Genomic DNA, 17,176 nt, shown 5'->3' on the forward strand with positions numbered 1-17,176 from the left:
CCACATTTACAGCCATCCTGGGCTGCATGTGGCCCATGAGCCGCAGGTTAGACACCCCTGATGGGATATGCTATTAATCCAATGGCATTTTTTTGGTAAACATTTAGTGACTATGGGATGGGAATGAAAACAGTATCAACAAAACTTACCTATGCTTACATACCAGACATGGTTTGTATACCACTATCCATACTTCTTTGCTTTCGTTTTATGACCAAATAGTATGAGACTGGGACTGCTATAAATAACTATTTATCATCTTCCCATAGCAATAATGTTAAGTTTGATTTTGAACATATTAAAATTTAGGGAGATGAGATTACTAATTTTTTATGTCTTTTCTCACACAGAAGAGCAAGGGGATAATGTACTGGGTTGACCAAAAAGTCTGTATGTTTTTTTCCATAACATAAAAGACACATTTTTCATTTTCACCAATAATTTTTGATACATTCGATCAGTCACAGCACATTCTCCATACACTGCACAAATCTTTTTTTTTTGCATTTCAGTTGCGTTTTTAGCTTTCTTGAAATAATAAAGCATAATATGCCGAAAATGTCACTTATTTTCTTCCATCTTTGATATTAAATTGCTACACAAAAATTCACCAATTTTGATAAGTTTTGTTTAAACGCACACTGATATGACAGCTGTCACAGTACAATCTAACAAAATTGTTTTGAATGAAGTTAAAGACAACTAAGCACTACTAGAGCCATCTTGTAGGAAAAAACAAAACAGACTTTTTGGCCAACCCAATACTTAGAGCTACTGAGGGATCATTTAGGTGTATAGTCAGTAGCGGTATATTGCAAATGCACGTTCCTCTTTGTAGGCCGAGACCTGCAGAAGGAAATTAAGAGCTGTTATCATACAGCCAAGGACATGGCAAATAAGTAAGATAGCTTCATTAAGGAATCCATGGCCTCAGATGCTGAGTAAATAAAATAAAATTTATTCAGCTAGAACAGGTGAACAAACGGCTCTCTTTCTGCTTGGCTTTGTAAAAAGAATTTTTGGGGGGTGGATTTGAGGATTGCAGGTAGGCCTGATTGATAGATACGGCTTATAGCCCAACTGCTATTGTCTCTAGAGCAGAGTTTGTCAGCTTCGGTACTGTTGACATTTTGGGGTTGGATAATTCTTTTCTTTCTTTTTTTATCACCTGGATAAGGGGAAGGGAGGGAGAGAGAGAGAAAAAAAAAATACCAGTGTGAGAGAGAAACATCTATCAGTTGCCTCTCTCTCACACCTCAACAGGGGACCAAACCTGCAACCCAGGCATGTGCCCTGACTGGGAATCAAACCAGAGACCTCTTGGTCCATGGGATGATGTTCCAATCAGCTGAACCATGCCAGCCAGAGCTGGGTTGGATAATTCTTTGTGGTTGTGGAGGACGAGTCTGAACATTGTAAGCTGTCTAGCAGCATCTCTGGCCTGTGGCCACTAGATGCCAACTACACCTCCCACAGTCATGACAATCAAAAATATCTCCACACATTGTCAGGTGCCCCTGGTTTAGACATTTGCAAATGCCCTTGCTGAGAACCACTGCTTTAGGGGCACTTCTAGGGTGTGGTTCTAGGCAGGGTTGTCTGTCAGAGCTGCCCCCTTCTCATGCTCATCTCTAATCAGTGCGCTGTCAGATTCTCAGAGCAGCTAATGTGGCCTTAGCTCGCTCTGCTGCCCCATGTCATAATAACCCAGGGGAACATTTGAAATGCATGTTAACAAAGAAGCACATTACTCATAAAAAAATGTATCAGTAAGAAATCTCCCTTGAGACTTCCTTCTCAGATGAGCGACCATATAAATGTAAGCATTGTAAATGATCCCCTCAGGGCTCTCTGGTTTGGAGTCTAATTCTCTATGTGTATGTGTGCCTTTTCTTTCCCTAGGGCTTTACTGTGGTTGTGAGTTCAGTTCCGAATCAGAACCTAGAAATACAACCCTATGACCTCAGCATTGATATTTATAGCCGCTACATCTACTGGACTTGTGAGGCCACCAATGTCATTAATGTAACAAGATTAGATGGGAGATCAATTGGAGTGGTGCTAAAAGGCGAGCAAGACAGACCTCGAGCCATTGTGGTAAACCCAGAGAAAGGGTATGTTACTGAAGTACCGTTCAGATGCCTTGGCATCTCAGACCCTCAGCAGCCTTTCTTGGCATTCCTTCTTTGTTTACCTTGCAATATCCTGTGTTAACGATGAAAAACTTGATATTCTCCATCTATCTGCCCCTGCATTTTCTTCCTTTCTCTGATTTTACTGCCTAGAATTTCCTTTGTTAGTCTCTATTGCTTTAATTTTCATTTCTACCCATCCTTCTAGGACCACTTGAACTGCAACATCCTCCTCGAAGTTTTCCTTGATCTACTCCAACCCTAGCCGGATGTGATTTTCCCCTCTCCTAAATGCCCAGTACTCTATTATATCCGTGCCTCTCTAGTCATATTTAGTCCTTTCCAATTGACCTTATAACTTTTATTTTTCAGTCTTATATTTCCTGCTAGTATTTAGGTTCCTTAATGCCAAGAATTAATATATCTTCTTTCATTTAATACAGATCTTTGCACTTAATAAGTCACATGTATTTGCATCTGAATGAATGATAAGGAATTCAGCATGAAAGTAGCTTACTTCAAAAGAGTTACAGGAGAAAGATGAACCTTAGAACTTAAATATAAGAAATGACTTTTATGACTTATTTTTAGGTATGAAACGGACTAATAAGGGAAGGAATTTAAGGTTTTGTGACCAGGTCTCTGGTTACTGCTTATTTATTTCATTTATTTTATTTTATTATAGTATTTCAAAAAATGTAACTGCCTGTGTCTACCACTTTGTTTTATTAATCCTTGAAAGTTAACTACCTCGGAAGTTCTGTGTACCCTTTGTTACTATTACTGAAAGTAATAGTATCTCATAGCTTTTTAAAGAATATTTTAAAACATTTCAAAATAAGATTTTTAAATATTCTACCTGTTTTGGTTTCAATCAATAAGAATCTTCTCATTTTGTATGGTTTCTTATTTTGGTAAACTTATTATTTCCTCCTTTCTCTTTAGGTATATGTATTTTACCAATCTTCAGGAAAGGTCTCCAAAAATTGAACGAGCTGCTTTGGATGGAACAGAACGGGAGGTCCTCTTTTTCAGTGGCTTAAGTAAGCCAGTTGCTTTAGCCCTTGATAGCAGATTGGGCAAGCTCTTTTGGGCTGATTCAGATCTCCGGCGAATTGAAAGCAGTGATCTCTCAGGTACCACAAAAATATGTTTCCTTATTTTTTAAAAAGATTTTATTATTTTTAGAAATAGGGGGAGGGAGGGAGAAAGAGAGCGAGAGAAACATTGGTGTGCGAGACATACATCAGTCTGTTGCCTCTTGCACACCCCCGACTGGCCTCAACCCAGGCATGTGCCCTGATTGGGAATCGAGCCAGTGACCTTTGGTTCATAGGCCAGTGCTCAGTCAACTGATCCACACCAGTCAGGGCCTACTTCCTTATTTTGATTTGAGGTATTAAGATGATTCATCAGTAGCATTTGTATTTTTCTTCCATTGTATTATTTTTGTACACTTTTCTTTATAGTTTTTTCACTAAAAACAGTCAGCATTAAGTAGGTTAGGAAGAACTTTTTTCTTCAACTATCAATATGATTATTCCCTCTGTTATCTAATAACTTGCCAATATTCATTTGGGCTTGGCTCTGTAAATATATTTCTAATGTATTTCTGCTCCTTTCCTAATTCTTCTGCTGTACTTTATTTCTCATCATCTCTGTCCTGAATTCTAACCTGTGATTAGTGTTTTCCCTGTTGATCCCCCACTCTTGAATGTTTATACACTATTCCTAGATTAATTTTCTGAAGCATCGTTTCTAATCATGTCACTACTATACTAAAAAAATCTTCCGGGTAGTCTCATACCCTAAAGAAAAATAGTTTAGCTGTGCACTTAAGTTGGTATTCACCTTTCATAAGTTCATCAGCAAACTCAAGTGGTCATAACATTCCTGGTATTTTGAGGCCAGTTCAAATGAATTGTTGGTCTTTAGATGTACTTTTACTTTCTCATTTCTCTGCAGTCCTCTATCTACAATCATAGTTACTTCTCCCCACAGTTTCTGATGTCCAGAAATTCTGTGTGATCTCACTAGTGATCATAAAAATGAACTTAAAAATAATACATTATTTATGTCTGTCAGAGTGGCAAAAATATGTTAGAGTTGGTTATACCCAACATTGGCAAGAATAGCAGAAAAAATGGCATGCCTCCCTGCACTTTGGTAGGAGTAGAAATTGGTAGGACATTTTTGGAGGGCAATTTACCAATAAATTGCCCTTTCAGTTAGCTGTGTTACAGAAATGCCGACCCAGTTGTAGAAGGGTATTTTCTAAGCATTATTTTGTCATAGCCTACTACAGAGAACTATGAGGTCTGTCCAGAAAAAGTCCAGCCATTGTTGATATAATGAGAACAGTTTGTGCGATGTTGATGTAACCTGGCAGCCCAGGAGAGTGGACTGGATGGCACATGTGTGAACAATGACAGCTACACTGTACTAGTCAGTGGGAGCAGTAGACACCTGTTGAGTGAGCGTGTGTACTGTATGGCTGTCACATTCAAAATGGCTGAACAAGTAGAATAATGAATCTGCATCAAATTTTGCATTAAGCTTGAACATTCCTCTGCGGAAACTATTTGGATGATTCAGAAGGCTTTCTGGGATGATGCAATGAGTGTAGCACAAGTAAAAGTGTGGCACAAATGCTTCAAAGATAGTTGAGAATCTGTTGAAAGTGGTTCACATTCTGGAAGGCCTGCAACAAACAGAACACCTGAGAATGTTGAACATGTGCGGGCTGCCATCAACAAAGATCGGCAACTGACAGAGGACTAGAAGCTGATCAGGGGATTCCAAAAACTACTGTGTCTGAGATTTTGATGCAGGCTCTTGACGTGAAGTGTGTTGTGGCAAAGTTCGTTCCACAGCTTCTGCTACCAGAGCAGAAGTAACATGCTGCATTTGCTAATGACTTGATTCAAAGAACTAGCAATGGCCAGATTTCCTCAAGAAGGTCGTAACTGGGGATGAATTGTGAGGCATCATTGTCCTAGGTACAGTGTTTCCTGTATTTTGCATCCTCTTCGATAAATGCCTCTTTCATATTATGTGGCTGGGGCTGGATAATTTCTGGACAGACCTTGGTACATTCAATATCATGTGTATGGAATATTACAAGTCATTCCAACAAATGAGGTAGATCTCTGTGCAGTGGCATGGAAGGATGATTTTTAAAAACTAAGTTGTTTATTAAGATCTAATTTTTTAAAAAATATTTCATAGGTATTGTATTTATTGGGAAATTGCCCTCCAAAAATATTTATACTATATATACATGTATGTATACATATATAGACACATAATATGTATATATACTCTTAAGAACATGGGTAGACATGTTTTTTATTCCTTGAGCAATATAGAAATATACTTTGAGAAAGGTTGGAAAGGCTAGCATCCTAATATGTTAATAGTATTTATTTCTGTATCATTTGAATTTTTATATGTTTAAATACACTTGTACTTTTTTAAGAAACTACAAAAAAATTGTCTTTACTGGTTCGAATGCTTCCATTTCATTTGCCTTCTCTGATTTCAGATAGTCATGCACATATTTGCATGTGTGTGCATATTTACTTATTATTTTTTGTATTTTTTCAAAAATACAAAATGTATTTTTTCCTCTCATCTGATGACCTATATCTTTTATATCACCTTTAATTTATATAATTGCTTTTTATATTGGTGTTTTAACTCTTTTATTAGTATTAAAGATATTTTCCCCCTTCTCTCCTTTTCTCTATTTCTCTTCATTTATGATGCTTATTTTTGTTGTAAGAGTAACGTGTTCATTAGAGGCAGTTTAGAAAATACAAAAAAGGGAAAATTCTTACCATCATTATTACTTAACACTTTAATGAATTAACTTTCTTTTTTTTTCCGTGCATTTTTTCCCACCTTTAGTTATGAAATGGTTCCAACATGGAGAAAGCACGGAGTTCCTACCACTCAGCTTTGTCAGATCTTATTGTTCGGCCATATTTGCTTTTGAACATTGCTTTCTCCTCCTCTCTCTTGAAATAAAACATTTGAATTTTGAAGCCCTTGTGTATCCCTCCCCAAATTTGTTCTGAATAAAGAATGTCTATAAATCAGTAATAGAAAAATGAGCAAAGACTGAATAGTAAATCAGAGAAGAAACGTGAAGGACCAATAAATTAACCTCAATATCAAACAAGGAAATGCAGGTTTTATTAATAATGAGATATACTTATAAAACATTAAGTATATCTATACGTATATACCAATAAGTAAAACAATAAGTATATACTTATAAAACAGTAAGTATGGATTGGCAATAATTTAGAAGTCTAACAATACCGAATACTGGAGTGGCCGTTCTCGTTTATACTCCTGGTGGGAATTTCAAATTGAAGTAATCGTTTTGGAGAGCATCTTGGGTCTGTCTATTCATACTGAATCTGTATCCATCAGATTACATGGCAGTTCCACTACTGGGTGTAGCCCAGAGAGACATGTTCTGATATGTACACAAGGACGTACGCTGCAACACTGCTTTCAGTGGCAAAAAATTGCAAATGGCATTACTAGAACTTTGACTGGGTTTGCTTTAGATTTATAAGGCAGTTTAGTAGAACTATTTTCTTTGTAATATTAGTCTTCCAAACCATGAACACTGGTTTATCTCTACTTATTTGGAACTTTAATTTCCCTCAATTTTATTATTGTTTTCTGTGTAGAGGTCACCCATCTTTTATTAATTTTTTGGTATTTAATGCTTTTGTAATAAAATGCTTTTATTACAAAATGCTTTTAGTAATAAAAGACTATTCTAAATTTTTAAGATTTTATTTTGTGATTATAGCTGGAACGTATAATACAGCCCATCTGTCCCCCCATCCCCCCCTGACCTGGATATCTTGAGCTTGTTTCCTATAGTTTCTTTAGGGTTTTCTGTATTACAGAATCATTTGTGTACAAATAATGAATTTTATTTTTCCCAGTCCTTTTCCTTATTGCCTTTTTATACTGGCTGGGACCCCCAAAACAGTGGTGATTATAATAATAATAGAAGCTTTGGGGTTTTTGTTTGGCTTTGCTTCTTGATTTGGGGGGAAGCATTTAATACTTCATGATTAAGTATTATGTTTGCTAAGGTTTTTCTGTAGATAACTTTTTTAAAATTAGATTAAGAGTTCCCTTCTGTTCCTAGTTTGCTAGAATAAAGCAAACTTGGCATGATACAGTATCTTTTTTTATATACATTGATAGATTTGATATGCTCTTGTTTAAGATTTTTGCATCCATGTTCATGAGAAAGAATACCCTATAATTTTCTTTTCTGACAATGTACTTGGAGTTTTGCTGTCAAGGTTACATTGCCTCATTAAAATGTTCCCCCTTTTTCTGTTTTCTGCGAGAAAGGTTAGTGTAATATTGGCAGGGTTTTGTTTCCTTTTTCCTTCTTTATATAGTCACCAATAATATATATTTTTATCATAAGATCTTTTTCTGTTTTCACATATTTAGGCTCCCACAGAACCTTTTATACTGGAATGCATTTAGTATATGCTTCTGTTTTTATGTGCTAGAGCTTTTCATAAAATTTTATTTGAAAAATGGACTCAGCTTTAAAAATCATTCAAAAACTGCTCTAAGTTCTTTTCTACACTTCTGTGAATTAGAATACAACCGTGTATTGGACTTACTTGGTATTGATTGCACTTGAATGTCTAGTCTATTGTATTTTCTAGTATGTGTATATCTTGTAAGAGTGATTCTGAAGTTTTGTAGTAGAGAGTTTATATTTTCCTTTTCAGAGCTTTTAGAATCTTAATTTTCAGTTAATAATTGTTGAATGTATGACTTGACCCACATGAATTATTTCTGATAAATGTTCTTCTTTCCAAGGTGCCAACCGAATAGTATTAGAAGACTCCAATATCTTGCAGCCTGTGGGACTGACTGTGTTTGAAAATTGGCTATACTGGATTGATAAGCAGCAGCAGATGATTGAAAAAATTGACATGACAGGTCGAGAGGGTAGAACCAAAGTCCAGGCTCGAATTGCTCAGCTCAGTGACATTCATGCAGTAAAGGAGCTGAACCTTCAGGAATATAGTAAGTACTGATGGTATACTGCTAATTGTAGGATTTGTATTTACTGTAAGAAATTAAAATAAAAAGATATTCTTTTGTATCTTCTTACCACTTTATCCTGAAGATTTTCAAGTACTGTTAGGTTTTCCAGTTTTTTATCTTCACGTTAAACTTACCTGGGAGCTTTTTCAAATTAAACATCTTTTCCTCATAAAATAGGAGTGAGGTAAAGGAATGGTCTTTCTCATTTTCAAAAATTTCCCCAGGTACAACAAAGGCCCCTCTTGATATGTCTTCTCTTTCTTTCCTTCTCTTTCTCTCTTTCAACCTCTTTAAGAATAATGGTATAAGGCATATATTTCTTTGGTTCCCTATATACCTCATAATTTAAACAAAAACAAAAATTATATTTATATAATGATGAATATAATTATCATGGAGTAACTTTATTCTTTACCAAAAGCAAAACAAACTAACAATTAGTGGCAAAAATTGAATATAGTGCTTTAATAAGTGCTTGTTTTTCTTCCCTCTTGGATAAAGTTTTCAATTCTCAGCTTAGAAAAGTAGCCATAAATATTCTTTTTATCTTATTGGAAACTTGAACTTCTGGCCAAGATGGAGGCATAGGAGGTTATACTTTGCCTCCTCACACAACGAAAAGAAGGACTACAAAAAAAAAAAATTAAGAACAAAAAGAACCAGAACTGCCAGAAAATAAAACTGTATGAAAGTCCAACAATCAAGGAGTTAAAGAAGAAACATTCATCCAGACCAGTAGGAGGGGTAGAGATGGGAAGCTGGTCAGAGGACCAGAGCAAACCAGGTGAGGTGGTGGCTAACAGAGTGGCTGGATAAACCGGGAGGAACAACTGGGGAGTGAGACAGACCACACAACCCAGGGCTCCAGCATGGGGAAATAAAGCCTCAAAACCTGTGACTAAAAAAACCTGTGGGGGTTGAGGTGGCAGTGGGAGGAAATCCCAGCCTCACAGGAGAGTTTGTTGGAGAGACCCACACGGTCCTAGAATGTACACAAACCTACCCACCTGGGAATCAGCACCAGAAGGGCCCAATTTGCTTGTGGGTAGTGAGGGAAGTGACTGAAAGCCAGCAGAGAATAGAGCAAGTGGCACTGTTCCCTTTTGGGCCCCTCCCCGACAGACAACACCACAACACAGTGAGGTGGGTTGCCCTGCCCTGGTTAATACCTAAGGCTCCACCCCTTACTATCTAACAAGCACTCAGAGACGACAAAACAAAAAAATATGGCCGAAATGAGAGAACAGGTTAAAGCACCAGAAAAAATACAACTAAACGATGAAGAGAGAGCCAACCTATCAGATGCTGAGTTCAAAACACTGGTAATCAGGGTACTCACCCTGAAATGGTTGAGTATGGTCTCAAAATAGAGGAAGAAGTGAAGGCTATGAAAACTGAAATAAAAGAAAATGTTCAGGGAACCAACAGTGACAGGAAGGAAACCAGGACTCAGATCAATGGTTTGGACCATAAAGAAGAAATAAACATTCAACCAGAACAGAATGAAGAAATAAGAATTCAGAAAAAAAACAAGGAGAGGCTTAGGAACCTCCAGGACAACTTTAAACATTCCAACATCCAAATCATAGGGGTGCCAGAAGAAGAGGAAGAGCAAGAAATTGAAAACACAGTATTTGAAAAAATAATGGAGAATTTCCCTAATCTGGCAAAGGAAATAGACTTCCAGGAAGGCCAGGAAGCTCCGAGAGTCCCAAAGAAGTTGGACCCAAGGAAGCACACACCAAGGCACATCATAACTACATTACCCAAGATTAAAAATAAGGACAGAATCTTAGAAGCAGCAAGAGAAAAGGACACAGTTACCTACAAAGGAATTCCCATAAGAAGAAATCAAGCAAGAAGGGGCTGGAAAGAAGTATTCAAAGTCATGAAAGGCAAGGACCTACATCAAAGATTACTCTATCCAGCAAAGCTATCATTTAGAATGGAAGGGCAGATAACTTGCTTCTCAGATAAGGTCAAGTTAAAGGAGTTCATCATCACCAAGCCCTTATATGAAATGGTAAAGGGACTTATCTAAGAAAAAGAAGGTGATCAAAAACTATGATCAAAAACTTAAACTCACAACTATCAACAACTGAACCTAAAAAGAACAAAAACAGATGAAGCCAACAACTAGAAGAGGAACAGAATCACAGAAATGGAGATCACATGGAGGGTTCTCAGCAGGGAAGGGGAGTGGGGGAATGGGGAAAAAGGCACAGGGAATAAGAAGCATAAATGTAGGTACAAAATAGGGGGAGGTTAAGAATAGTATAGGAAATGGAGAAGCCAAAGAATTACATGTACGACCCATGGACATGAACTAAGATGGGGGAATGCTGGTGGGAGGGGGGTGCAAGGCAGAGGGGAATAAAGGGGAGAGAAAAAAATAGGATTACTGTAATAGTATAATCAACAATTTTATCTCATTTTATTTTTAAAGAAAACCTGTGAAAATGGCTGATCATCTTTGGCCTAGCTTCTTGTTAATAGGTGTCTGTAAAGAAAAGTACCCTCACCAGTAACTACTATAGGTCTTGCGTGATTGTCCCAGGAATGCTGATGTTAAATGGGGACCAAAGAGAGAGCCATTGAAACTCCTTAACTTCCCAGCACAATGCTTTCAAATCAAATAGGAATATGAAAGAATAGAGGAATGAGGTCACCGTTGCTTGTTCAGGTCTTCATTATGTTGTCACTGTTTATGGACTTAGAAGCCAAGTTTAGAGATATTTAAGAATTTGAAAGTTAGCATTGTTGCCATTCTGTGTTGTGACATGTTCAGTAACTCAAGCTGAACATGCAATAGATGGAAATAAGGTAATAATGACACAGTATCTAAGTTATATATTCAGTTGATATAAGATTTCACTTGAGCTTTTCAAAACTTCTGGGGGCAGGATTATCTTTTTTTTATAATTCAACATTTAAATATGGTTTTATAGTTGGAAAAACATTTAAAATTTTTTAATAACATTAAAGAGAATGAGATTCATGTTTATCACAAGTGTTACAGCCCATAGGCAGACCAGGTGAGGCGGAGTGATGGTGCTCGGAAGGTGGAAGTGACACCTGACTGGTGAAGGTCTAGTGAAGAATTACGAAAGATAAGAACTCTTCTGCCATTGCTGAGTCGGGATCTAATTTCAGCTATAACTACGTCATTTTTCTTACATCTGAATCAAGTATCTTTAGCTGCATTTGGAGTTGAGGTGGTTTGCCATCCTCTGTTGTCTTCTGTTTGGCTTAGGGTTGCTGTGTAGCCATAGTAGTAGAAGAGGCGTGATTTCTATGATTTGTGCTGAGAACCCTAACCAGGTTAACATTCGTTTTGTATTGAATTCATTGTGGTAACATCATTGGCTAGTGGAATTGTCGTGTTGTGTGTTCACCACCCCACGTCAAAATTTTTTTTAAGTGTCATGGAATTAAAGGTTGAGAAACATTGCTATGCGTAGTTCATGTACCTTAATATAATGACTGATGTCTGTTTTGGGACAATGAGCCTACTCCCTCAGTCTCATCAGCTCACACTAAAGCAGAACGGATGTGTTACTGAAAAGAAAGTCGGATAATAAATGGGTGTGTCTCCGTTAGGCGTTGGTATTCTGTGATGACAGATGTCCAGTTGTTTTCATACAAGCTAAGTAGAAAATTCATAGCAATGATCTCATTAAGTACAACCTGTGAGACAGTTTGGAAGGTTGCCAGACTGTGTATTTATTTAATATAACCCAAATATGAGGAGATTAAGCATTTGTATCATTTCAGGTTATCTTTTGCAGTTGACCAAGCAAATAATTTTGATTGTTTCCAAATGGTTGAGGTCCCTGTGAACTTAAGCTTTTTCTTATAACAGCTGTAATTATCAGTGGATTCTTTATTAAAATACACTTTTTGAGTAAAATCATCTGATCTTTTAGAAAGGTAGAATTTCTGAGTTCAAGTCTATAGTTTAGAAGAATTTTTGTGTATTATATAGAACAATATCTAGGTCTCAGCATTCTGCCTACAAATTAACATGAGCTATGTCATTACCTTGCTTAAAATAATTGAAAATATTTTATATATAAATACGTACAGACAGTGTTTTGTGCTTTTAAATCACTGTCTTCATTTTCTTGAAGATTATGTAGGGATGGAGCAAGGAAGTGTATACGTGTGCAAATAAAGTCCAAGGTGATTTACATTTGGTTTTCTTTGTAATTCATAAATGATAGATTTTAACTAAACTTATCTTCCTTCCCTCCCTCCCTTCTTTCCTTGCAGGACAGCATCCCTGTGCTCAGGATAATGGTGGCTGTTCACATATTTGTCTTGTAAAGGGAGATGGTACTACAAGGTGCTCTTGCCCTATGCACTTGGTTCTGCTTCAGGATGAGCTATCCTGTGGAGGTAAATGTGTCATCATTTCCTTGTGCAGGTCATTTAACATGTTCTATAGCTGAACAGGTTAATCAAACTGAAGGAGGAGAACTATTCTCTATAGTGGCAGAAATCTTAAAATAATCTGATTTCTAATGAGAGGAAAATTACTAGGGAACTGAGTTTATATAGACATTAAACATTATGATCATAAGCTGATGTAAAGAGTTTTCTACTATAAAAGCTAGATAAAATACATATTTCTGTGAACAAAGATTGAAAGGGCTTATATACTCAAAAGTTAAAAATCATTGAAAAAATGGTATTACAGGAATATTTTATTCTTTTAATTTTCCCACGTTTTTTAAAAAGTAAATAGCATGTATTGAGTAGCAGCATCCAAGACATTCTGCTTGGACTGCAGGAGGTTTGAAGATCTTTGAGAGAGACCGGTTTGGTTGGGGGATCACGTGTGTGCAGAGAAAGAGTCAAGCCCTGGTGCTTGGAAATGGCAAGTGTTGCACAACTCTGGTAACATATTCAGTGCCTGAACTGTACTCCTTAAAATGGTTAAATGGTGGACTTTCTACATATATTTTACACAAGTTTTTTAAAGCAAGTGCTTCCATATCAGGGTTCTGGTGTTAACTCAGATAAGGCAAATGTTAGAAAAATGTACCTCTCTGAAGTGGTAACACAGATAAAATTGAATCAAGGATATCACCTCTTATTTAGAAGTCTTTTAAAAGACGTTTGCATTTTTCTTTACATTTAGTGATTATTTTTAGTGCACGTATTACATGAGTAGGATGTTTTAACTAGTGTATACAACTGCGTTACCAAAGCAAACATAATTTTGTCATTAAGAAAAGTACCCTCGTGTCCCTTAGCAGCCAATTCTCATCTTCCAAAAGTAACCACTGTTCTGATTTTTATCCCTGTAGTTTAGCTATGCTTGTTACTGAGCTTTATAGAAGGAATCATGACGTATGTGCCCTTTAATGTCTGGATTCTCTTGCTTAATATAATATTTTTGAGGTTCAACTGTAGAGTGGAGTGTATCAGTTTCTTTCTTTGTTATTTCTTCTCCGATTAGATGGATGGATTATGGATTTGATCTATTATGAAGTGTCTTGTACAATATATATTAATTATTAAATGAGCTCCACTCAGGTGTATTTGTACCTCTGTGTGACACTTACTTTATTTTTGTCACCCCCTCCCCTTGGTTTGTTGAAGAGCCCCCAACATGTTCTCCTCAGCAGTTTACTTGTTTCACGGGGGAAATTGACTGTATCCCTGTGGCCTGGCGATGCGATGGGTTTACTGAGTGTGAAGACCACAGCGATGAGCTTAATTGTCCCGTGTGCTCAGAGTCGCAGTTCCAGTGTGCCAGCGGGCAGTGTATTGACGGGCTGCTCAGATGCAACGGAGATGCAAACTGCCAGGATAAATCGGACGAAAAGAACTGCGAAGGTATCTAAAAATTTTAAGACCCAGTTATAAAGTCCTTTTTCCGTTAAGTTGTTTGCAATTCAGAGTGTGGAGCGTTGCTTTGGCTCAGTGGTACATTTGGAGTTTTCAAGTACATTTGACTTTATTATGTTAAACATAGTAACATGTTCCAAATTGCTGTTTTAATTCACTTAATGTGCATAAGGTTTATACACATTAGTAAGTGTAGCAGAGGAATGAGGCCAAAAGAACTTCAGTATGTTAAAATAGTACTTGTTTACAATAAACAAGTACTATTTTGAATTAGTGAATTTATTTATTTCAATGTAAAATAATTTCATTATTTTCCTCTTTCCTCCATTAGCCTTTAACGTGGTAAAAAAAAAACCAAACAAACCACACAAACAAATTCTTAGGAATTATTAGTGAATGATGAGATTTAACATAAAGAACAAAATAGGAGCCTTGACTGGTGTGGTTCATTTGCTTGGCTGTTGTCCCACAGAGTGAAAGGTCGCTGGTTCAATTCCCAGTCAGGGCACTTGCAAGAGGCAGCTGATCGATGTTTCTCACACCAATTTTTCTTTCCCTGTCTTTCTCCCTCCCTTCCCTTCTCTCTAAAAATAAATAAAAGCACTTTAAAAAAAAATAACAAAATAGGAAATTTTCGGCTGGAATGTCTTTTCCCTCTACCAATGAAAGTTTTCTGAGAATAATTTTTAAGATATATCTAAAAGTCTAATTTGTTTTCATTTGCACCCACAAAGTACTGTTTTGATTCTTGGTAGTATTCGGCTTTACAACATAGTAAAAATAAGAAAACTATTTGCATTTTTCCCCAGTGCTTTGTTTAATTGATCAGTTCCGCTGTGCCAACGGTCAGTGCATTGGAAAACATAAGAAATGTGATCATAATGTGGACTGCAGTGACAAATCGGATGAACTGGATTGTTGTAAGTAGGACTGAAACCTGTGTAGTACTCTTAAGGGGGAATTTTTAAAATACGTTTTCCTTTTCTTTATGTGTGAGTTTCACTTGTAATCACTGTTTCCTCATTAAGAAACAAATATTAATGTTAAGCTAGTTATTTGTACCAGGGATTTTTTGTTTTGCTTTTAATAATTCCTTAAAAGACAGCAGTTTTCTTAACGCAAAAAAAATCTTCACAGGAACATTTAGTAAAGCATCAGAAAAGAAAAAATATTGTTTTGCCACAACTAAAGTTAAAAATTCTGAAACAGTTTGCAGGCATACCTCGGAGATGTTGCGGGTTCAGTTCCAGACTCCAGACCAGCTCATTAAAGCAAATACTGCAATCAAACAAGTCAGACTAATTGTTTGGTTTCACAGTGCATATAAAAGTTACGTTTACACTGTAATGTAGTCTGTTAAGTGTGCAATAGCATTATGTCTTAAAAAGCAATGCACATACCTTAATTAAAAAATAATTTATTGCTAAAAAAATGCTAACCATCATCTAAGCCTGTTGGAAAAATGGCACCAATAGATTCGCCCGATGCAGAGTTGCTACACACCTTCAATTTGTGAAAATACAAAAGCTGTGAAGCCCAGTGAAGTGAAGCGTACCAAAACGAGGTATACTTACAGACACATGGAACTCAGTCAGTGGTCAGAACTTAAGAATTTCTGAACATTAGTCCGTGTTTAACATCCCCCATTTTTTTCTTGACACCAGTCTCTCAGTGATTTTAAGAGCTTCCTTAAAATGCAGCCTGAGGAAATTTGTACCAGTGTATATGCACAGGCCTAGAGACCCTAGGCTGAGTAGCCTAAGGTTTCTTCAAGCTTCATGACTATTGACCGGTGCCCTAACCTCTAATATATCCCAAATTGATTACTTAGTTCTGAATGGAAATCAGCATCAGCCATGTCTACCCTGTCAAAACTAGTTTAATGAAATATAGAAGAGAGCAGGATGACAGCTAAGGTGGGGTACGTAGGGGGTGGAGGGATTGAGCAAAAAGGAAAAAGGACCCATGGACCTGATTGGGGGGGTGGGGTATAAGGGAGCTAAATGGTAATGGGATACTCTGGTTTCTCTTCAGGGCATATAAATCTTTTGCCTTTTACTAAATGGTAATGGGGAAAATGCAATAAAAACCAAAGGAAAAAAAACCCTTTAATCTTAATGAGTTTAACTGTTTAATCTTAATCTTAATCTTTAAGCTGATATTTTTACAAGTTCAGATGGACTACTCAGTGAGACTTGTAGTATGTATTCTTACTCATTAAACAGTACTGGATACCTGCTGTGTGCTGAGCATGTGGGGTACCTGTACCAGTGCTCTCAAAGCTGTCTATTTGGGGGGCAGTAGTAAGATTAGGGCTTTTAAAGCCAGGCAGAGATGGAATTGAATTCTAGCTCCATCTCTTATCAGGAAATTTGTTCTTACCAGGAAATTGAAACCTTAGTTTCTTCATCTTTGGATTGAAGGTAATATTTATCCTGGTGGCTGTGGGAAAAATTAAATGATGTAATGTATATAAAACATATAGCCTGACTCATAGGAGATACTATTGATAAAAGAGAGTGATAAGTGATATCAAATGTGCTATATTAAAGATCTTTGCAAGTAGCACAAAGGAGAGAGTGGTCAGAGCTTTAGGAAAGAAGATGAGGCTCATCAAGGTAGACTTTTTAGAACAATGGTGCTGAAGATACAGGATGTTGATCAATGAATAGTGTTAACTGTGCAGATAAGTAGAGAGATTGAATTCCTGGGAGAGGAAATACCCTATTCAAAGCAGAGTGAAACAGGCACCTTTGGGAAACTGCATGTAAATAGGACTGCCAGAGTACATGCTACGTTTGGAAGGGTGTCAGCAAGAGAAAACGGATGTAGAGGTGAGGTCATAGAGGACTTTGCTCTTCTTCTGAAGAGCCGAGACAGTATTCCAGAATAATGGAGAGTCTTTGAGCATCTTAAGTAAAGGGTTGGCATTGGTGCGTAATTGTGAAAGCTGTAAAGCAGATGGTCCTAGGCGATAAGGTTGTAGGCAGGGAAAACTGTTAGACTGGTTGCTTTCCAATCTTTTGACCAAGTCAAGAGGTTACAGCAACATGGGTACACACATAAATATGTCATACAAC

At 36.9% G+C, this 17,176-nt stretch overlaps 1 protein-coding gene across 1 annotated transcript in view; it reads left to right on the forward strand.

Moving 5' to 3' along the window:
* The window catches only part of LRP6 (LDL receptor related protein 6), a 144,415-nt gene that overhangs the window by 114,480 nt on the left and 12,759 nt on the right, over window positions 1-17,176 (forward strand). Inside the window, exons 14-19 of the mRNA XM_024575799.4 lie at window positions 1,903-2,114; window positions 3,078-3,268; window positions 8,010-8,219; window positions 12,513-12,638; window positions 13,848-14,084; window positions 14,906-15,016. Coding sequence (XP_024431567.1) covers window positions 1,903-2,114; window positions 3,078-3,268; window positions 8,010-8,219; window positions 12,513-12,638; window positions 13,848-14,084; window positions 14,906-15,016 — 1,087 coding nt within the window. The remainder of the gene's footprint in view (window positions 1-1,902; window positions 2,115-3,077; window positions 3,269-8,009; window positions 8,220-12,512; window positions 12,639-13,847; window positions 14,085-14,905; window positions 15,017-17,176) is intronic.

This window comes from Desmodus rotundus, chromosome 3 (genome assembly GCF_022682495.2).
Source record: "Desmodus rotundus isolate HL8 chromosome 3, HLdesRot8A.1, whole genome shotgun sequence".
Taxonomy (NCBI): Eukaryota; Metazoa; Chordata; class Mammalia; order Chiroptera; family Phyllostomidae; genus Desmodus; species Desmodus rotundus.